Genomic DNA, 22,500 nt, shown 5'->3' with positions numbered 1-22,500 from the left:
TGTGAAAAAGCACAACACACTTACCTGCCTTATTCTAATAATTTTTTTTAAGCAACATATAGAAATTATAATATAATATAATATACTAAAAAACTTAAACTATATATTGTTAAAAAATTTAGAAAAATATCTCGTAAATTGTACAAATTAAGTTAGTGTCTGGCGTTTTCCGCTTAAAATAGATTTTTGAAGACTTAAATTTTTTCATAAATTTTTATTTTTTACTTTTTTTTAATATAAAATTATTATTTTTTAATATTTTTAACTTTAAAATATTTTAATTATTTTAATTTTTTATTCAAAATATAATTAAAAATAATTAACTTTTTTAATTTTTTCATACTTTTAATAAAAAAATACCAAAATTCTCCATGAAATTCTGTATGGTCACCCACTTACATTTCGAAATCAACAATGGTATTGATATCAAGTGGAAAAGTGATCCCATCAAACGCTTGTACCAGTACAACAACAATTGCCCAGTCACTGCAGCGAGAGCAAGTGCGCTGCCGAGTTCGTCGCTTAAGTCTTTTGATTCACAGCTGAGAATAAGCGCAACACATACACGTACCAGCACAAGTGTTAATTACAACAAAAAGTACACGAATTGTGCGCGCATGCAATGTTAAGCGGCGGAGGAAAGGAGTAGCAACAAACCAAAGCGGCCACAAATTGGCGTACAAATGACCAGTTTTGGTAATTTGGCGGCTACTGAAACCCCTCATTGAAGTATGCGCGAGTGGAGCATGATGCGGCAAATGGTGTACGGCGGAAAACTGTGTTTTCTTGCATGCAACAATGCCACACTTCATTGAGCGCGGAAACGTGTAGAACAAAACCGGCGAACGGACGGACATTATAGCTGTCAAAAATAAACATCAATCAAAAAACAAAAACAATAACAACAAGTTCTTGAGAAAATTTGTGTAGGCCGTTTTTTCACTGTTTGTTTTGTTGTTGCTATAATAAAATTATAAAGCGTGTTGAGAGCTGGCTGAAAGGAAAACCTGTTGCATCGCCGACTCGAGTAAATATGAAGACTATTTTTAATTGAAATTTTTCCAAAAACGCTTTATGCTGCTTTGCCTTTGGTTCTGTTGCTTGTTTGTTGTTATTACTTGCGTATTTAATATATAGGAGTACTTTTATTTTCCTTAAAAAAAAATAAATGCTATAATAATTTAGGCGGATTAAGTTAAATGCCATTTAAATGAGGTTCAACTAATATTAAACTAAAACTAAAAAATTACGTTCAAAATCAAAAAATTAAAAAAATGCATAGAATAAAATTTTAAATTATTTAATTTTTAATTTAAATTTTAAAAATATATAATATCATAAAAGTTTAAAAAAATTAATAATATGAGTTTTTAAATAAAATTAATTAATTTAATTAATTTATTTAGATTAATTTAATTATATATTTTTAATAAGTTAAACAAACTTAAATAATCAAAATAAACTTAATTAATTAAAATTAATTAATTAAATTAAATTTTATTTTATTTCTTTTAATTATAAATTTAATTTAAATTTAAAACCAATTAAATGCGATTTCACTTAATTTAAATCAAAATTACGTTAAAAACCGAGCCATTAAAAAAATTTATAAAATTAAATTAATGTATGTATATCTAAAATTTTCTAAAAAACTTTTGTTAAAAATATGCAATAATATGAAAGTTATTCAAAATCAATAATATTAATTTGTAAATCAAATTAAATAAATTTAGTTAATTAAAACTAATTAAAATTATTATATATATTTAATTAAAACAGTAATATAAAATAAAATAAATTTAATTAATTACATAAAATAAAATAAATTTAATTAATTAAAATAAATTTATTTTATTTTATTTAATTATTAAATTTAATTTAATTATTATTATTAAAATATTATAAATTTAATTAATTGAAATAAATTATTTAAATTAAGTTTTACTTTATTTTGTTTTATTTTACTATTAAATTAAATTAAATTATTAAATTATATTAAATTTTATTTAATATTATAAGTTTAATTTATTAAAAAAAATAAATTAAATACAGTTTTATTTTATTTTATGATATTATTAAATTTAATTAAAATTAAATTAAATTTAATTACTAAATAAAAATTAATTAATTAAATAATTAAATAAAAATTAATTAATTTAATAATTAAATAAAAATTAATTAATTAAATAATTAAAATAAAATAATTAATTAAATAATTAAATAAAAATTGAGGTCCGTACACCCTAATCAAATTTAATTGTTTTCAACTTAGTTAACTACAAACTAATTTAATTAGAAAGAATGTCAAATACAATTAAATCAAAACAAAACTCTGTTAACTTCAAAGCTCAGATACCAGCTTTTTCTCCAGCATTTAAATTTCTTTCGTACTTGAAAAACCCAAAAACTCTGCTCAGTTGCCAACTCATTCGAAATGAGGAATCTTCAAGTGAAAATATTTGATTTATGACCTACACACAGACATGCAACATACACACACACACATTTACAAACACATAGCCACAAGCATGACCAATCAATCTGACCCAATATTAGACATAATTAAAAGCAATTTGTGGCAATCCGCATGCAACATACGACCTACTACCTATATGTATATGCATGCAACATAAGCAACAACAAAAAATGATAAAACTGTATGGCAACAGCGCAGCAGTGGCTGCATTGAATATCACAAAAGCAAATGCGGAAAATTATGTAAGCGCTGCACTTGTGTGCCACAGGGAATTGCGGCTTAAACAACGGTACATAAATTAGCGTAATGATACACAGTCAAAATATTTAGAATATTTTCGAAAAATGTCGGCTGGCAGTAGCCAGTTGCTGCGCTACACGGCGTTCATAAACTCATGCATATGTATGTATGTATGCATATGTGTGTGATCGATCACAGTGCTTCACAAGCCATTAGAAGAGTCATTCATCTGCGTTGCAAGTTTTCAGCCAAACCAGAAAAAAACACACACGATATGAGGAAGAGTCGCGCTACAATTGAATGAAGCTGCTGTGTGGCTATTTTTTATACTTTTTTACCTTTCTTTCTGCCTCCTTCTCCCCTGCCTGTGTCGACCTCACAGCAGGTAAAACGCACAAGTTATAAATTCCAGCCGTTTTTGCTACCAGTGGCTTGCTTTAATTGTTGCTTGCTTGTTGTTGTTTCAACTTTATTTAGACTTCAATCAATAATTTCGAGTTTTTACAATTTTTTGGAATTTTTTCTTTATTTTTTTTTTATTTTCTTGCACTATTTTTTCTCAGCTACACATGTTCCCCCTAATTTGCTTTAATGAGTTGGTATAGCGTGTCTTGTCTCACTCCTTTGTATGCTAATTAAATGAATATTTATTTCTTTACTAAAATTTTTTCAAATGTATTTTTTTTTTTTAATTTTTTTTTTTGTATTTCTTTTTTTTTTTTTTTTTTTTGATGGAATGTCGCGCGTGTTTATTGTGTGGTGGCATAATAAAGCCACAAATGCACACAATTTTAGATAAATATTTGTGTTATGAGTTGTTGGCAGCATGTAAATGCAATTAACTGTAATAACATGCTACGCTTGAATTCAACTTTGGTATGAAGCCGAGTTCGCTGCTTAAGTCTTTTGTAACAGGAAGGTTTATGTGAAATGAATAGGATAATATTATATATTAATTTTTTATTTAAAGTATAATATTTCATTTAAACTTAAATTATGCTATTCTAATGTGCTTTTAATTAAATAATTATATTTGTTAAAATTTATTTTATTTTATTTAATAATTTAAACAAATACTTTTTTTTTTAATTTGGTATACATAAGCTAATTGTTGTAATTAAAAAAATTAATATAATATTATTTAATTTGGTTACTTTTTTTAATTTGATATATATATTTGTATAAGTTAATTATTGTAATTTAAAAAACAATAATATAATAAAATGTGATTTAATTTGGTTGAATTTTTTTTAATTGTTATACTAACTGTATGTTTATAGATACGTAAGTTAATTATTACAATAAAAAAATTTATATAATTTAATTTATATTAGATACATTTTTTTTAAATTTCATATATATATATGTATGTATGTATAAGTTAATTATTGTAATTAAAAAAATTAATACAATTCCTAAATTAACACTTCATTGAAAATACTAACAATATAATTTATTTAAAAATGTTTTAATTTGTATTTTAGAACTAATTAAGTTAATTATTATTAATATATAATTCATATTTTATTGTAAATATAATTTATCACTTTTTTTTTGTGCGCGCACAAACTGTGTCGATAAAATATACATATATGTGCTTAGGTATGTATAAGCTAATTTTTTTAATTTTGTAGTTTTATTTTTTTTCCATTAATTTATGTTTTAATATTTTTTTATTAATATTATATATAATTTTTTATTTATATTTTTTTGTTACTTTTTTCAGTTTTTTTTAATTTAATTTATTTTTTTAAATAATTTTACAAAGTATATATGTATATACATATATGTACATAAGTTAATTTTTTAATAATTTTTTAGATTTATATTTTTTCAATCATTTATTTTTGAATATATTTTTGTATTATTTTTTTTAATTTTTTTTTTATTTTTTTAATGTATAATTTTTTATTTTTTATAATTTCATAAAGTATATATATATTTGTATGTATGTATGTAAAATAATTTTTTTTTTTAATTTTTTGGTTTTATTTTTTTTTTCAATCATTTATTTTTCAGTACTTTTTAATTTTTTTGGTACTTTATTTCAATTTTTCAATTTTTTTAAATAATTTAATAAAGTATATATGTACATATGTATATATAGGAAATTTTATTTATTTTTTTCAAATTTTTAATTTATATGTACATATACATGTACATATATGTAAATTAATTTTTTTTATTTCATTTTTTAGTTGAATATTTTTTTTCAATTATTTATCTTTTAATATTTTTTTATTTATATTAAAATTTTTTATTTTTATTTTTAATTATGGTATTTTTTATATTTTTCATTATGCCTGTATAATTTTTTTACTTTTAACACAAACAAAAATACCAACAAAATATTTAAACGCTTTTAATTTCAACATAATTTTCAGACAATTAAATTATAGCACACTCACTTGACGTGTCTTTGAAATCATTCAATCAGCTGAGTGCTTATAAGCGCATATTACACACACACACATACACACACAAATGTGCGTGAGCATATTGTTCCGTTTACAATTTAATTTAATTATTTTGTGAAAAGTATTTCCGCTGACTGACTTTACGCTGGGCTTCCGCTTAGCAAAAACAACAACTAATAAAATGCAACAAAACGCCGCAAAAAATGCTTAAAAAGGAATATTTGTGTGAAAGAAGATAAAAAAACAATATATTTTACCATTGCAAAAAAAGCTAAGCTTCAAAAAACAAATTTTGCGCGCTGCTCAAGCTACACCCACCAGCGTCAGCACACACACATATACATGCACACAACTTCTATGTAATAACTGTTACTAGCCATATTGGCGGCAGTTGCACTCCGTTGCGCATGCGCCGCGGCGATTACGTTGCTGCTATTATTGCTAGCGCCAAAGCACACACACACACGCACAAACACACAGACGCACACCCACACTTATACACGCGCGAATTGCATGCCAGCGAAGTGAAGGAAGCGAATATCGCCCAAATTCCATGTTTTCTGGCGTTCCACTTTAACAGCCACGCCCCACTTGCCCCCCGCTGCTCACTGCATACTGCATACAAATGTGCAGTCAAACTTTACCGTTATCCGCATTGCTGCTTGCATGTTATAAAAGTCTTTAGCCAACTGGGCCAACACTCATTTCATAGACTCAAAGCGAAGCGTGAATAACGGCGCATCCAGTGAAAATCGCATTTGTTGATCTGCCTGCTCGCGAAAGTGTTACAAATTTAAAAACGGCTCGAATTAGCTCGAATATGCAACGCACACGCGTGGTGAGCCGAAAATTAACTTTTTCCTGCGAAAAGTTCTTTATCAATTTCGTTTTTGTTTGTAATCCCGCTAGCTCTTCAAAGTGACGATCGTTGTGGGCGTGTTGCTGCTGCTGGTGTGCACTCAAAGCGCGGACGCCAAGTAAGTGTTTAGGCGCGAAGTTTGAAAGAAGCATCTGTTCCCGTTTCCTGTGCTCCGTTCCCGTTACGTACACCCGACTGTCGTGGGAACGGACTGGAATCATAATATCAACACCTAACATTTCTCATTTACTCGTTTCTTGAGTGTTGAAAGCGCTCGCTCTCCTTGTCAACTTTTTATTAATACTCATCCTCTCTCATCTGTCTCCCACTTTTATTCCACAGCGGTCATCACAAGAAGAAAAAGGTCATCATACATGTACCGGTCCACAAGAAGATCGAGGAGCACACCCACACCATTATAAAGCATATACATCATCATCACAAACCGATTGTCATCAAGGAGGAAAAGGTCATACACGAGGAGCATCATCCGATTATACACAAAGAGCATATCTCTCACGAGCATCAGCATCATCACACGGAGAATCACGAACATGTCCATCCGATTATTGAAGAAGAGGAGGAACATATACACCATCACCATCAGTATGAGCATAAGGAGGAGAACCATGAGAGTTGATCAAAGTCCACGTTGAACCATTAAAGCCATGCAAAATGTTTAAAATAATTAAAAACTATTAAATTTAAAATTTCCAAAATATTATATTTGTAACGCGCATTTTACGCGATCATCAGTTTCAACATGAAATTTGGAACTTATGTTCGAATATAGATGCCAAATTATTATTATTTTCTTTTTTAATTTTGTATTGTTAAATAAACACGTTTAAACTAATTTCATTGAAAACAATAGTGTTTTATTAAATAAGCCTACAAAAATTGTTTGCCATATTTTGTAATCATAAGTAAACATATGTTTCCACTATTGCGACTACGTCTTTGCCAAGAACAAGCAACCCACTACTGCATTGTGAACTGAGCTGGGGAATAAGAGGCAGCATTGTAGGGACTGTTTTTGACGTTTCATTATTCAGAGAAATTCAACGCGAAAAAAATAAAAGAAAATTTTCACGCGAAAAAATCTAAAATTTTTAATTGGGTACTACAATAAATTGCCCAATCAATCAGTTGAGCATAGATATAATTTGCTAGCGTCTCGATATAAGCAAAAATATGGATCAAAGTGCAAGCAGAAAAAAAATTAAACTAAAACCTTGAAGGAGCTGCATCCGTAGAAAAAGTAAAATAAGTATAAAATATTCGTAGCGAATAGCAAAAGGCAAGGCAAATTAAGGCCATAATGCAAATAAAAGTATAGATTGAAAAGTTGTCCCTGCGTTGAAGTGTGTGAATTGTGTAAATTAAAGTCGTTAAAGTCGTTAAAGAAGCAACGCATACAATCGGGTTCTATAAAAGCAGTGGTGTACAAATAACTTTACATATATTATTGCTCTGCGTCGACTACAAACAACGTCAGCAGCGGCAGATTGTCAAGTTGCGCTTGTGGAAAACCACATACACTTCCTGTTTGTACATTTCAGCAACACACAACATATTTAACCATTGAGCGTTTAACTCGTATAATTTTGACCGTGAAACTTCAAGGGAATCGCAAACGTTGTCTTCGTTGCTTTTAGAAACGTCGTCTTCAACACCCATCATCGTGGTTGTGGTCGTTTATAACGCCAAATCACAACCCGTACCGCCCCCTACACACGAACAGCTCATCCATTGCACACCTGTGACATACGTACATTTACACAGCGCATTAAGTCGCGCCATTCATACCTACTGCCTGCCAATAATCACATACGCATATACATGTGCATTTCATTTGGCAGCAAGCTTACAGACTTCTTTGCCACTGGACTTTGGCAGGCTGTATAGGAGATGACTGTTAGTTTGCCATGGGTTCACAAACCTTGGAGATATTACGCCAAGGCGTGTGGGCCTCACTGACCGGTGGCTGGTTCTACGATCCACATCAGGGCGTCTTCTGTAATGTGGTACACCTGTATTTATGGTTGTATCTGCTGTGCTCACCGTTTGTCGCTTATCTGGTATGTATTTCGAATGCAACTATGTTTGGCATTGAGGACGGGCGCCGACGCAGCAATTGGTTGGTTGGCAGCTAAACGGCGTCAAGGCAGCATTGTGCGTCACTCACAAAATGCCATACATCAATGTTAATCAAAACAAAACAAAAAAAAATGCGAGAAAAACGATGTAGAAAATGGCACCGGCTGTTCGCTATTTGCATGCCAAAGCGTAGTGTTGACGCACCCGTGCCAAATACAACAACAGTTGTGTTTAAAGTGGCGCGCCAACACACCTTCCTCGGACGCTATCACCGCTGTTGTCGCGCCCACCAATGCCACATTTGTTTATAAATTCACACTTATTTGATTTAATTTGTTGCAGTATTTTCCAAGTACTTGGCTAACATGGTGTATTTACTGCACCCTCACAAGTTTCACCATATTGCTGGTGAAACTAGCCAATATGGCACTGCATCGGCTCTACGACCGAGCACAAACCATGTCGGAGGCGAATCTCAAAAATCCATTCTTCAAAATCACCAAGGAGATGGAACCACGGTGAGTGTAACCGCAAGCAAACTAGAGTAGTGAAAGTAAACATGAAGGCACCCGTAACGGCTATTCCGCTAAAAAAAAATGTGTGTAATAATATAGCAACTAAAAATGCATTTGTGTGCGTAGTATTGTGCAAAGATGTGTTTAAAATTGTTTGCAACGAAGTGGAAAAAACGTAGTTTTGTGCAAAAATGTGTTTAAAATTGTTTGCAACGAAGTGGAAAAAACGTGCTGAATCGAAATAAGCAATGAAGTGAATATAAAACATACCCGCAAAAATAAAAAGCACGCATAATTCCATCGTTCCAAATTTTAAATTAAAAATGATGAATGCTGATAAAGCGAAAAATAACTCAATACCATGTAAAGTTGGGCTATAATCATACATACTAAAGTGCATGGCTGCCAAAACAACAGTTTTCCAACAAATGCTTTATATTAGAAACAATCAAAATATCAATTTAAATAGCTCAAAAACAACGCACACCGAAGTAACCTTTTGAATTGGAAACAATTTAAGTTATTCATACAACGTTTATTACTGATAACAACAACAACAAAAGTCACGATAAGTGTCGACCGTGTTTTTTGTATTCATTTACTTTGAAATGACTCATAATGCATATAATAATTCGCATTTGTTTAATAATTTGTTGCTGTACACAAGCAGCAGCATGTGAAAAAAATGGAGCGTGTATGATAATGCTAAGTTGCAGGTCAAAGCTCTCGAGTGTGTAAAGCAAGCGAAGGAAATAAATTAAAATACAATAAAAGAAGTTTGAACAAAGAAACCATGACTAAAAAATAATTGTTTCGACAACAAATCGCTGCCAAAGGCTTTTGATTTTAAATTTAATACATTTTGTGCTTAAAGTGATTAAAGATAAATTATATTTGAAATAATTATTGCAGATTAAATAAATTATGACACCTAGTGACCTTGGCGTTGAGAAAATTCAAGCTTTGCAATATTGAAATTTGTCAAATGCAAAGAAAGGCCTCCCTTCAGGGGCATGCATGAGTGTTTATGTAAAGGTATGCACACAGCTGACAGTAGTTTGATGGGTAGAAAGTTGGATTAAGGCAACAAGGCCACGTGTATTGTTGTAAATGCTTTCTCAAGCACATCCCACACACACATATATATGTACGTATATATCCGCGATTGCAGGAATATTTGTTTATAAACGAAGGCATAGGTGAGAAAGGATTAGAGGGTGTGCGCCCCCTAGCAATAGTGTGCATACGCGCGCGCGCGTGTGTGTAGAAATAGCGTGGCGTGTTGTTTGTTTATAAACAAAAAACGAAGCGTTAAGCAGCACGCTGCCTTATTTGGTTACTAGCTGCTACCATTTGTACTTCGTTAACAAGTGTGTGCTATTGTACAGTTATATATATATATATGTGCTTACTTGCAGTGAAAATGAGACGGGCATCGAAATGAAGGTGATGCGCAACGATGGCTCACACAATTCTGTGGAACAGGCGATAAATGAAGCAAGCGAGGAGAACAGCATGATGTCCATGGAGAATGTAAATAGCATAATTGGTAAGTTTCGTGGAAATTATAAAATAAATTAAAAATTTAAATGAAATTCGCTATAAATTATTGGCGCAGACCTCAAGGTGGACGTACATCGCAAAAACAGTTCGGAATCCATCGAAATGCTGTTCTATCCCCCTTCGCTAGTCTCTGGTAATAGCCAACAAGATCAACAGTCACTTGCCGGTTCCGTTAGCGTCACAAAATCCATACGTTCCACAAATGCGCCGGTCACTGGCGCACTCAGCGTCTATCCGGAGCACGAAAGTGAACATATGAGCAGCGCCGATATAAACGCACACCATAGCAGCACTTTAAAGCCCGGCGCCAGCAATAGCACAGCCAACAACAATGCCAACGCACGCCACATGCCACACCTACTACGCAAATCATCTGAAGAATTCAAACGGCGTCATCAACGACGACGTCTAGAACGTCAAGGCAGCTTAGACGCTGCCGCCGAAACGTGCTTGGCCAACAAACTGATACGCAATCAATCTGATACAATTGCGACGAGCGCCAACGCGCGTTGTAGTGACAACTTTTTGCATCCGCAAGACGTCACTGCCGCTGTAGTAAACAAATCGGTCTCAGCAACGAAGATGACGCACAATGCGCTGGGTACAATTGCATTAGGCGCTGCCACACAACGAACTGCCACAACGACTAGCGCCACGACCACGCTGACGCTCACAAGTGCTAACGCAATGCCAATGGCAACAACGAATATGTCGAGTTCCGCAGGCTCTAGCGGCGCTCCAGGCAGTGTTGCACTGAACGCGCCAACTGCGCTGTCGTCTGCTAAGGGTACGCGCTTGCAGCGACATCGCAGCTCCGAGACGCACGAGGAGCGCATGAAGCAACAAAATCGTAGTACCTTCCTGCCCATTCACCACGAACATCAGCCACACCATGTGTCCAGCGGCGCCAGCAGCAGCAGCGCGTTGGCGGCGATAGTCGGTGACATCATGGATGGCGATGATATGGAGTTGGATGGATTAGGCGGCAGCGCAAGCGGCATGTCGGGGCATGTGGACACGCGCGCGCGAGTTCTGCAACCGTGGATACTAGGTTAGTATGCTGTGACTTTTTAGTGTACGTTTATACAATACTTCTTTACGTACCGCAGGCTCTTCCTCCGATGTCTACATCGACGATGACAGCTACACGAAATCGGATTTTGGCATCGAACAATTGGACGGCCGCAAGTCGAATCGTCCTGGGTTCCTATTGCAGCAGCAACAGCCGTTTAACTCACATTACGCGCAGTATCAGCAGCAATTCTACCGCACGCCACATCATCACCACCACCATGGCGCGGTCAACATACGTAAAGACTCCAGCAGCACCATGTCCGCGCTGCAACTGCCCGTTGGTAATGCAAAATCGAGTGCGGCTAGCAGTGGCAGCGGTATGAAAAGACGCCGACATTCCAATGCCACCGCACTATATAAAGGCGGCGCTAGTGGTGTAGGCGCGCCAAATCATGCGCATTCAAACGCTTTGGCCGCAGCTGCTGCGTTGGCGTCCGGCCAGCAGCCGACTGTACGTCGCATTAAGAGTGCCGCGCTAGAGATCTCCTGTCCGCGTCCCTCAGTCTCGAACCTCAGTCCACACCCCAACAGCGTGGAAGCGATTAATGGACAGCAAATGATAAAAAATCCGCAATCCGCTTTGCTGCCGCCGCCTAGCAAGTGTCTGGTACGCAATCCGCACCTAAACTTGTGTCCAAAGTTCGGCGGCAGCTTTGGTGGCGCAAGTAGCAGTAGTGGCGGCAGTAGCAGCTTAAATTTCGGTACAAGCGGCTCGACCACGGCGCTGATTGAGCCTGTATCGCCCATTGTAGAACAATCGGATGAGCGCGCCTCGTCGTTGGATGTGGCAACGCAGCGCAGCGATTGCGCATTGGATCTGAACGACGTGGATGCTGATGATTGTGGCGATGAAGATGAGGACGAAGATGTAGAAGGCATAGAGGAAGGCAATGAGGAAAATGACATTGAGCTGGATGATCTGGATGATGACGAAGTTGATAATGTCGATGATGAAATAGATGATGTACCGATGCGTCATAGACGCAAGGCGTTGGGCTGTCTCCATCACAGCGCCGAATCGGATGTGGGTGATATACTGGGCGATGAGGTGGACAACGACGAAGACGACGAGTTCAAAGACTTTGATGACGACCTGGAGCACGGTCTAAGCAACGCTGAGCTGAAAGCCGTCGTTTGCCAGGCGCCCACAGTCAACCAGCCAAAGACAGATTTCTCGGATGATTTTGATCACATACTCAATGGACTGGAACAAATACAGCAGGATTTGAAACGTTCGGCGGCGGAGAACAATCGTAAAGCGCATGTATATTCGGCTGATAGTGAGGACGAAGTTGATGAGCGCTCGGCAAGGCCACGCCAGTCGTTACGCTCGCCAACAGGGCATGCCGGAGTTGCGCCTGCGCTGGATGACGAACAACCTTCGACTTCGCAAACATTACGTCAACGTCTACATTCCACCGATTCGGAGACGGACAACAATGGCTCGCGCTCGCCACTGCTCAGCGGAAAATCCTGGCAGCATAGCAGCAATAAAAATAAGGCCGCCGAGCAGGATATGTACATGGAGATATCGGCTTTACAGAAGCACAAAAACTTAGCCGGACACCATGTCAGCGTTGGCGTTGGCGCGCCCCAACACGCCTACGAAATGCGCCCGCAACATGCTGCACGCGGTGAGGGTGACTCTGGCTGCCCTTCGAGTGATTGTGAGCAAGTTAGCGCCAGTTCGAAGGACATGTTGCTAGCGGGCATGGAGCCGACTGTTAACGTCGCGCCGCCCAAAGCAAAGGCGGAACCGCAGAAAGTGAACAAAGATATAGAAGAGGGCTTGGAATGTGGGAAGAAACCATCAACAAGCGCGGGCGCGAGTGGCAGCAAAAACCTGGGCGCCATTCCAAAGGTCGTTAAATACCGGGAAGTAAATGAGACTGTAAACGGCAGCGGCGTTGGCTCACAGCTGCACAAGCGACGCGGCGGCAATAACGGCGCGACCAGTACCAACAATGAGTTGTCGCTGGTGCCATACAACGCGCAGCATAGCATAACATCGAAAGCTGCTTCGCGCACTTCGTCTTCCACATCATCGCGCAGCATAAGCGCCGATTCGTTTTCCGCCGACATACATAAAATGCTTTGGCTGATGACTGAACATGGGCGCCCTGAAGCCACACAACAGGGTTACGCTACAGCAAGCAGCGCTGCAACAGGTGCGTCTAGCAATGTTGTCGGCACTAATGCCGGTGGCTGCTCGACTGCGACCGCCAATATGTCCAGCGCACATTTTCAATTCTATCAAGACGCCATCCAGGCGCTCAACACCTACCCAGCCACATCGACGGATAGCCTCTGGCTGACGGAGCGCATGTACTACCGCGACAAGGCGCGGCGCAGTTCAAAGCAAATTTCCGAGCCAGGCAACTCCTCCATAGGTGATTTCTCGCATGCGCATGAGCTACAGTCAGCGCAATTGAGTAGTCAGTCGGGCGCTACAACAGCGCCCATACGCAACTTACATCCACCGCTCGGCGTTGTGGTTGCCTCCTCGTCGTTGAACGCGCGCACAGTGTACAACGGTGCTGGACTCTCAATACAAGGACTCATAAATGTGCTCAACGATGAGGGTCAACAGCGTTCATCGCAGGCGCGCTCTGGTAGTGGTAGCAATAACACTGGCACTGGCACCAGATTACTGAATGGCCGTCCCATAGAGAGTTACTTTCGTCCATCCTTCCCGTTGTCAGCTGAAAAACCGATTGCACCGAAGAGCTACTACAAGTACCGTTTCAAATGTTGTGGCTATGAGCATGAATTCAAGATCTCCATGGACCGCTTAGAGCTCTTAGCGCTGTTCGATCGCGACCTACATTGGCTGCACATAATGTTGTCCGTGTTGTTATCCGCGTTGGTTGCCTATCTCGGTGCCACCATACTGCAGTTGGGCTACTACAAAGACCTGTTCGCGTTCCTATTTTGCGGAGTTATAGCGAGCGCGCAGTACTCGTTGGTAAAGAGCGTACAGCCGGATGCGGCCTCACCCATACACGGCTTCAATAAGACGGTGGCTTACTCGCGCGCTATATACTTTTGCATATGCAGCGGTATACTCTTGCTTTGTGAGCATTTGAAACGTGATTATGAACAACAACCCGTAGCGCCGGCAGTGCTGAGCTTCTTCGGCGTACGCTATTCACCGCTTGTGCTGACCGCGACAGTGCTGCAAGTGATGTACGTGTTCCTATTGTGCTTTCCGATAATCTTCTCGTTAGGGCTCTTTCCGCAGATCAATACGTTTCTCATGTATCTGCTAGAGCAAATCGATATGCATGTCTTCGGCGGCAATGCAGCGGGTAGTCTATTGGGTAAGTTAAGCATTTTTGTTTTTTATAACAGCGAATTTGTATATTTACTTGCGCGCTTCTCTTTTCTACTTCGTTACACATCCGCGATAGGCTCTTTTCTCTGCGTGCTGCGCTCTATACTCGGCGTTATGCTGCTGTATGGTCCACTCTATAGCGCATTCGCTGAAGAACGCGGTACACAATTCATAGTGTTCTCGCTCTTCTGCGCCATACTCGTGCCGCTCGGCTACCACCTGTCGCGCTCCGCCAGCGACTTCAGCCATTTGTGGGCGCTCATCAAGAACTGCATTGTCAGCACTTACCACGACGATGACGATGAGGATGAGCTGAGCGCGGCAACCATCGACGGCAGCGCGGCGAGCAGCCAGAAACTCACCACAAATACAACACTGAAAGGACGCACGAAAAGCATCAGCGCACGCGCACATGAACAGATCGAAATGTCTGCGCTTGATGAAAAGCTTACGGCAGAGATACGCGAGCGGGCCACACTGGAACATATAAACATCGAAATAGAAGGTAAGAGCAGCAAATCAAAGGCATCTTCATTGGCGAGCAGCAGTCAAACGCTTGCTAAAACCCAGTCAAGCAACAGAAAGGGCATGACCACGTCAAACTCCTACGTGTCGATGGCGAACGGTAGTGGCGCGCTAGTGACAGGCGCGGAGAGCGTGCACGACGCGGCGCCAGTAGCAGAGAACGCCGCACAATTGCTTGAAAACGAAGTGATCGATGCGACTAGCGCGACTGTCACGACACCAACAAATGCGTCAAATGTGGCCGTTGCCACGAGGGAACCTGCACAGCCGCCTACAACAGCTGGGGACGCCGTAAGAACGAAGTCGGTTGAAGCGGATGTAGCTGCTGAAGCGCAACAGCAAGCGGCCGATGAGGAAGACAAAATGTCCAGCTCCTCGACTACTAACCCCGGTGACATGTCCACACTGACGGCGGGTGGCGTCTGCGCGGATGTCGAGCCCACCGCCATGCCGACGAACGCCGGTAGCGCGAATGTGGACAATGACAATGACTCGCCCGATCCGCTGCCTAAGAAGCTGCAGGCTACAGTAAATATGCGGCTTAAGAACGATCTTGTAGTGACCACACTGCTGGCGGTGATTGTCTTCGGTCTGCACTGCAGCACCGTCTTCACCGTGTTGCAGCCGGATCTGAACATTGTGCTCTACGCTTTCACGGGCGGCCTGGGTCTGCTACTGCACTACATCATACCGCAAATGCGCAAGCACATGCCTTGGCTCTGCTTTGCGCGTCCGCTGCTGCGTCAGAAGGAATACGGACAGTTCGAGGTGGCGCACGCGCCAAAGGTGATGTGGTTTGAGAAGGTCTACATCTATCTCTGTATGCTGGAGCGTAACGTGATGTTTCCGCTGCTGGTCATTTCGTCTGTAACCGCGGACGCTCAGTTAATTGCCAATAAATACGGCATTGCCTGGGGCACGTTGATTGTGGCGTTGTGCGCGCTGAAATGTGAGTGCTAATAGACAGTGTTTTTAATGAGAAATGATTTATTTGACTTGTTTGCTTTCATTAGTAATACGCAACGCGTATTCGGATCCGACAAATCAGTATCTAATTGTGATGTTCACCGTTTTGTGCTTTCGCTACGACTTCGCCTTCGCCAGTGAGACGTTCCTCATCGACTATTTCTTCATGTCGTTGGCCTTCCGCAAGTGCTGTGATTTTCTACTCAAGGTAAGACGCACATGCGCCGCCGCGCAATATGTTAACTAATAACTAACCTCTATTTCACACATGCGCCGCGTAGCTACAATTCATTGTTACCTACATCGCGCCGTGGCAAATCACATGGGGTTCGGCGTTCCACGCATTCGCCCAACCATTTAGCGTGCCGCACTCGGCAATGCTCTTCCTGCAGGCCGGTGTCTCAGCCATACTCTCCACGCCGCTAAATCCTTTTCTTGGCAGCGCCATTTTTCTCACCTCCTACGTGCGCCCCATCAAGTTCTGGGAGCGCGACTACAACACGCGTCGCATCGATCATTCCAATACGCGTCTGAGTTCGCAGCTGGAGCGCAATCTGGGCGCGGACGATAACAATTTGAATAGCATTTTCTATGAGCATTTAACGCGCTCACTGCAACACTCTTTGTGCGGCGACCTACTGATGGGCCGCTGGGGCAACGTCAACCAAGGCGATTGTTTTGGTAAGTTGTTTGTGTTTTGGTTTTAATGATTTTTCGGCGTACTCACTGATTTAATATCCGCTCAACTAGTGCTCGCCTCAGACTACCTCAACTGTCTGGTGCACATCATTGAGCTGGGTAACGGGCTCTGTACCTTTCAGATGCGCGGCTTGGAATTTCGTGGCACTTACTGCCAGCAACGCGAAGTGGAGGCCATAACCGAGGATGTAGAGGATAATGACGGCTGCTGCTGCTGCGATCCGGGCCATTTGCCACGCATGCTGAGCATGAACGCCATGTTCTCGACGCGCTGGCTCGCCTGGCAAGTGGTCGCGGCGCAGTATGTGCTCGAAGGTTACTCGATATCGGATAACTTGGCGAGCGCCACGTTGCAGGTCTTCGAGTATCGCAAAGTGCTCATCACCTATTACATTAAGGTAAGTCATGGTCGTTGTGTGTACAACAACAACAGGCATTAATATGAAATTTTTGCAGAGCATTATTTATTATGTGATCAAGAATCCCAAGCTGGAGCAATGGCTTGCCTCGGCGCCCATACAGGAAGCGCTCCAACACACACTAAGCCGACAGTTTGTTGATCTCGATCCTATTTTCAACTACAATCTCGACGAAGATTTCGACTTTCGCGCTGTTGGCATTACGCGCTCTAGCTTCTGCTACGTTTACCTAAGCTGGATCAACTATTGCTATGATAAGCGGAAAGAGTGTCAGCATCCCGTAGCGTCCACGGCGAATACTAACGTTAGCAATGCAACAAATACGACACCTGCACCACCACTGCCGCCACACACACCGACCAACAATAACAATAACAACGGCAGTGCGTATAACGACTCGAAGAGCACACCAAACCTTTCCACAACCGCCACAACTACCACCAGCAAATCACAGTCACAACAACAGCTGCGCTCGCGTCCGCAGAAGAGCGCGACTATTAGCGGCAGCACCACAACGAATTCTTCGGAGCATATCGCCATTTCGCCCTCATTTGCTAACATTTCACGACAGACATCCGAGTCGGCGCCGGGTCTAAGTGGCGTAGGCGGTTGTTACATAACCGTGGGCGCCGCGCATGCGCCGCTCGATAATGGCTTTACGAACAGCGCGGCGACAGTAGGCGCAAGCATTTCCGCGGCAGCTAAAATGCCTACACTGGGGCAGCAAATGCGCGGTAAGTCAGTGGGTGCTGGTGCACCGGCGTTAAAAGCGCTGCGTAAAGAAGCATCACCCACGGCTAGTGCGAACGCGACGAACGCAACTAATGGCGGTACAGAGCGCGCTGCTTCAGAGGAGACCAATTGCGAGCGCCCGTTGTTGAAATTAAAAGTGCCCAGCGTGACAAAGGATTCACCAATAGTATCGCTCTGCCTGGCGCTAGGGCTACTGGCACGACGTTCGTTAGCTAACGCTTCGCACAGCTCGCTGACTGGTGTTGAATTCTTTTTGCACGGTTTGCACCAGTTGTTTAAGGGGGATTTTCGCATACAGTCACCGCGCGATGAGTGGGTCTTCGCCGACATGGAGTTGCTGCATGCTGTTGTGGCGCCGGCTGTAAAGATGGCGCTGAAGCTGCAGCAAGATCACATCTCGAATCCAGATGAGTTTCACTATCCGGAGGCGCTGTACGAGGCGATTGATACATGCGCCAATGATTTGGTTATATCACACGAGGCGGATCCTGTGTGGCGCAGTGCTGTGTTGAGAGGCGCGCCCAACTTGCTCGCCTTGCGTCATGTAATGGAGGACGGTTCGGACGAGTACCGCATAATCCGGCTGACGAAGCGTTTCCTTAGCTTCCGTGTCATCAAGCTTAATCGCGAATGCGTGCGCGGTCTGTGGGCGGGCCAGCAGCAGGAGCTCATCTATTTGCGCAATCGCAATCCCGAGCGCGGCAGCATACAAAATGCAAAACAGGCGCTGCGCAACATCATCAATTCCAGCTGTGATCAACCAATTGGTTACCCTATATACGTGTCGCCGCTCACCACTTCCTATGCGGACACCAATGAGCAACTCTGCCGGGTCATCGGCGGTGCCATCACGCTGGAGTCGATCAAATCGAACGTTTTAGACTGGTGGCATCGCATACGTGAGCGCTGTCGTCAAGGCTGCAGCTCGGGCTCGGCGATGGAAACCTCCAACCTCGGCGTAGGCGTTACTGGCGGCATGGGTAGCGCCACCGCTGGTAGTGGTGAGTCAGGCGGTGACATTGCGCCCATCTACATATCGGCGCCGCTCTACAACACGCTGACGGTGGGCAATATGTTCGGTTGTCGGCCAGTACATGGTGTCACCGTGCCAACCAGTATTGGTGGCACACTGGGCACGCAATTTGGTAGCGATGGCGCGGTGGTAACACCGTTATGGCGTTGTCCTGTGGTAACGGCAAAACCTGCGCTGCTCGCCGGTTTATTAAATCGTGAACGCGAACAAGAACACGAGCGTGAACGTGAACGCGAGCAATTACGCGGTGTCGGCATACGCGTTTCGCATTCGCTGTCACGCGTTGAACGCGAACGACGTGTAACGCTACCCATTGCCAGCACCAGTGGCAGCGCGAATGCTGCAGATTCCGGCAGTAGTGCGGCAACGTCAACTGCAAAATCTGCTGAATCAGCGCGTCAGTTGGAGCCTAATGCTGGCGTTGGTGGTGAGTTGCAGCCGAGCAGCAGCAGTCCGCGCTATACCAAAATGTCCAGTTCATCGGGCAGCCTCGGTATTGGCAGCATTATAACGACGCCTGGCGACTATCCGCGTAAGTCGAAAGGTCCGATCAGTCTGACGGCGGCGGCAGCACTGGCAGCGAACGAACGCAGCGGCGTGCCTGAGATGGGCGGAAAGTCGAGCAGCGCTGATATGGTGGCGTCTTTAGCAGCGGCGGGACACGTGCCGCGCATCGGGCTCTACAAGAAGGTCGTCATAATCGATGATTTCGAGGTAAAGTAGAAATGTTGCAACTGAAAAATACTGACTTCACTTAGTTTTTTATGTCTGCCGCAGATTTTTGATCGCATCGATGTCGGACGTCGCTTTAACATGTTTTGGCCCAGCGAGGAAATGCGCGCCAAAGGCGGTCGTTCCGCTTGGAAGGACTGGCTGCCATGCATCGGCATGGTCGGTTACGTAGTGCACTTCTGGATGCCCGGCCACCGCGACCCGCTCTTCCGATCACCTTTCAGCCGCGTCGTCTACCTAGTGGCCATGAATGGTTATTATGTACCCGTCGGGGAATTCGGCATACGTGAATACGATCCGATACGTGATGGTGATGACGGACTGAGTGAAGAAGAGGAAATGGCCACTGCTGCAGCTGGTGTGTTGGTCGCCATGCGCGCGGTAAATGCGCGACGCAGCTCCGTGCAACACGAGCTCCACGAATTGGACGAGCTACAGCTGCAACAACGCGAACGTCTACGCGGCGAAGGACTAACACCAATACTGGGCAGCAGTCTCGAGTCACCAACCTCACATTTGATGGGCAGCAGCGTACTTAGCGGCGTCGGCGCTGATGTAGACGCTTACACGTACGACGATGCAAAAGTCGAAGAGCACGCGCCGCTAGACGCTGTCGGCGAACGGGCGAGCGTTAGTGGTGCGACGCCGATTGTGTTGGCAGGCGCAATTGCAAGCGGCAACGTGCAAATGCGTGCAGTGAGCAGCAGTAGTTCCGAGGATGAGGCCGAGCTGCTCAACTACGAAATGCAACGACGCGAACAATTCTTCAATATGTGGAAAATGATGTCGGAGCACAAAGATGCCGAGCTAAAGCAGGCAGAGCAGGCGAAGCGTGAAGAACGCGCGGAAGCGTTGAGTCCAGAACCCGCGGCGGTTGAACAGCAAGAGACGACAGCGGCGCAAGCGCACGAAACTGGCATCGCCTTGATGGAGTGTGCTGCAGAGGAAAGAACGCCAGCTACGCCATGTGATGCGTCAGCCAGCAGAGATGATGTGGGCGTGGAGCGGGTGTGCGAAAGTGAGCTAGCGCCGGAAGCACAAACGGCGGCCTGCGTGACGCAGTTAGAACAGCAAACACTGCCAGAATGCAGCGACGTTTAGCAGCTGCTGAGCATACCGCACCGCAATGTACCGTTAATACGGTACATTTTTAATTGTTGAGCTGAGAATGTGAAAATTAAAAAGTTGTTGAAACTAATAGTCAAAATGGCGGCTGCCGGTGTTAGCCGCCAATGTGGCAAAAACATAAGAAAGTGAGAGAGAACAAAAACAAGCACTCGTTTGTAAGATTTACTAAATAACTGTAATTATATGCATACATACACACATATTATTGATAATTAGTGTTAATTTGGAATATTTTAAGTTTTTTTTTTGTAATTATGTAAGGTTGTTGTAATCGTAAGCACAGAATCAAAACAAAAAAAAAAAAACAGGTGAAAATAATAATTGTAGAAAATTATGATAAAACCTATATAAATAACGAAGGCGCAAATTAAGTTATAATGCATAGCAGAAAACATACATATGTACATACATAAGTGTAGCATTTGTTAAGGGCAAGCAAAAAAAAATTTAAAACTAAAAAAATTTATAATAATTCATACAGAATAATAACAGATACATACTCATTCCTAGAGCAATTGCAAATCTTCCTACTGTACCTACGTAATAAGTATAGCGCATACACACACATACACACATATTTGCATCGAAAGCATGCATATGCCGTTATATACATATATATACACATATACACGTTTTAACCTTAGCCGTTACGCCAAAACTGCATAGAACACAACACAATTTTTAAAAGCCAAACTTTGGTGCATTAAAATTCTTTACACACACACACAAACATATTCACATATATACATATACATATATAAACATGTTCTTATTTGTGTTTTATAGGCGAAACACAAAATTTAATTTAAGCTAGTGTGAAAAAAATTACAATTTGTAAATTAAAAAGTTTTTTATGAAATAAAAAATGTTTATTTATAATATTTTGTATTTACAATATTTTATTAATTATTTTTTGATTTTTACTTAGCTGTATGCATATTAGTCGCAACCGCAAATCCCTTATATTAATTAAAAGCTGCTCATGCGTGAGAAAGCCGAAATTAGCTATTAAGCTGATCGAAAACAAAAGCAAATTTCATAATAATTGCATTGTATAAATATTTTTATAATTTAAAGAATTCTAAAAGAGTTTTCTTCTTACATTCAATACTCGTTTTCTTTATATAGGTGGATTATTTAAGTATTTTTCATTTTTGCAATTGATATGACGAGTTTGGAACTAGCAAAGTTTAATTTTCAAGCTTCGCACTCAGATAATATTTGTTGCTATTTACTTAATTTAAAATCTTTTAATATAAAAAATTTGTATATAATATTTTTAATTGTAATGGTTTTTTTTTATATTTAATTAATTTTTTTTTAATTTAAATTAATTTTTTTTTAATTTTAATTAATATTTTGTTTTAATTTTTATTTATTTTTTTTTTCAATTAAATCTTTAAATTTGTTTTTAATTAAATCATTAAATTTTTTCAATTTAATGAATTTGCTTTTTAATTTTAATGATTTAATTTTTATAATTTTAATGAATTTTTTGTTTCAATTTTAATGTTTAAAATTAATCAAATTTTTTGTAAACATGCTTTGTTTTTGTTTTAATAATTATTTTTGTTTTTTAATGCTTTTTTTAATTTAACGATTTTTTTGTTTCTGATTCATTGTTTTTTTTTTAAGTTTGATCAAATTGTTTGTAAACTTTCTTAATA

At 40.9% G+C, this 22,500-nt stretch overlaps 2 protein-coding genes across 2 annotated transcripts; both read left to right on the top strand.

The window, feature by feature from the left end:
- Window positions 1-5,196: 5,196 nt before the first annotated feature.
- On the top strand, window positions 5,197-6,709 carry LOC106620090 (polyadenylate-binding protein 1-B). Its single transcript, XM_014238482.3, has 3 exons — window positions 5,197-5,971; window positions 6,043-6,110; window positions 6,335-6,709. Exons 1-3 carry the CDS (start codon window positions 5,954-5,956, stop codon window positions 6,630-6,632), a joined length of 384 nt encoding a protein of 127 aa, XP_014093957.1. The 5' UTR covers window positions 5,197-5,953; the 3' UTR covers window positions 6,633-6,709.
- A 318-nt stretch (window positions 6,710-7,027) lies between these two features.
- On the top strand, window positions 7,028-21,721 carry pcx (pecanex). Its single transcript, XM_014238487.3, has 11 exons — window positions 7,028-8,073; window positions 8,435-8,610; window positions 10,026-10,156; window positions 10,226-11,221; window positions 11,280-14,564; window positions 14,655-16,052; window positions 16,117-16,277; window positions 16,351-16,750; window positions 16,820-17,166; window positions 17,225-19,687; window positions 19,751-21,721. The coding sequence occupies exons 1-11, from the start codon at window positions 7,921-7,923 to the stop codon at window positions 20,804-20,806; spliced, it is 10,566 nt and encodes a 3,521-aa protein (XP_014093962.3). The 5' UTR covers window positions 7,028-7,920; the 3' UTR covers window positions 20,807-21,721.
- Window positions 21,722-22,500: the final 779 nt, after the last annotated feature.

The sequence above is a fragment of the Bactrocera oleae genome, chromosome 5 (assembly GCF_042242935.1).
Source record: "Bactrocera oleae isolate idBacOlea1 chromosome 5, idBacOlea1, whole genome shotgun sequence".
NCBI classification, from domain to species: Eukaryota; Metazoa; Arthropoda; class Insecta; order Diptera; family Tephritidae; genus Bactrocera; species Bactrocera oleae.
Note: the sequence above shows the minus strand (reverse complement) of the source record. Positions and strands in the feature narration are given on the sequence as shown.

Bases quoted from the DNA above. Each gene is read 5' to 3' on its own strand.
- pcx (XM_014238487.3), top strand. From the start codon at position 7,921: ATGGGTTCACAAACCTTGGAGATATTACGCCAAGGCGTGTGGGCCTCA. The intron at 8,611-10,025 runs GTGAGTGTAACC...GCTTACTTGCAG, and splicing joins ACCAAGGAGATGGAACCACG to TGAAAATGAGACGGGCATCG. The intron at 10,157-10,225 runs GTAAGTTTCGTG...TTATTGGCGCAG, and splicing joins GAATGTAAATAGCATAATTG to ACCTCAAGGTGGACGTACAT.
- LOC106620090 (XM_014238482.3), top strand. The intron at 6,111-6,334 runs GTAAGTGTTTAG...TTTATTCCACAG, and splicing joins ACTCAAAGCGCGGACGCCAA to CGGTCATCACAAGAAGAAAA.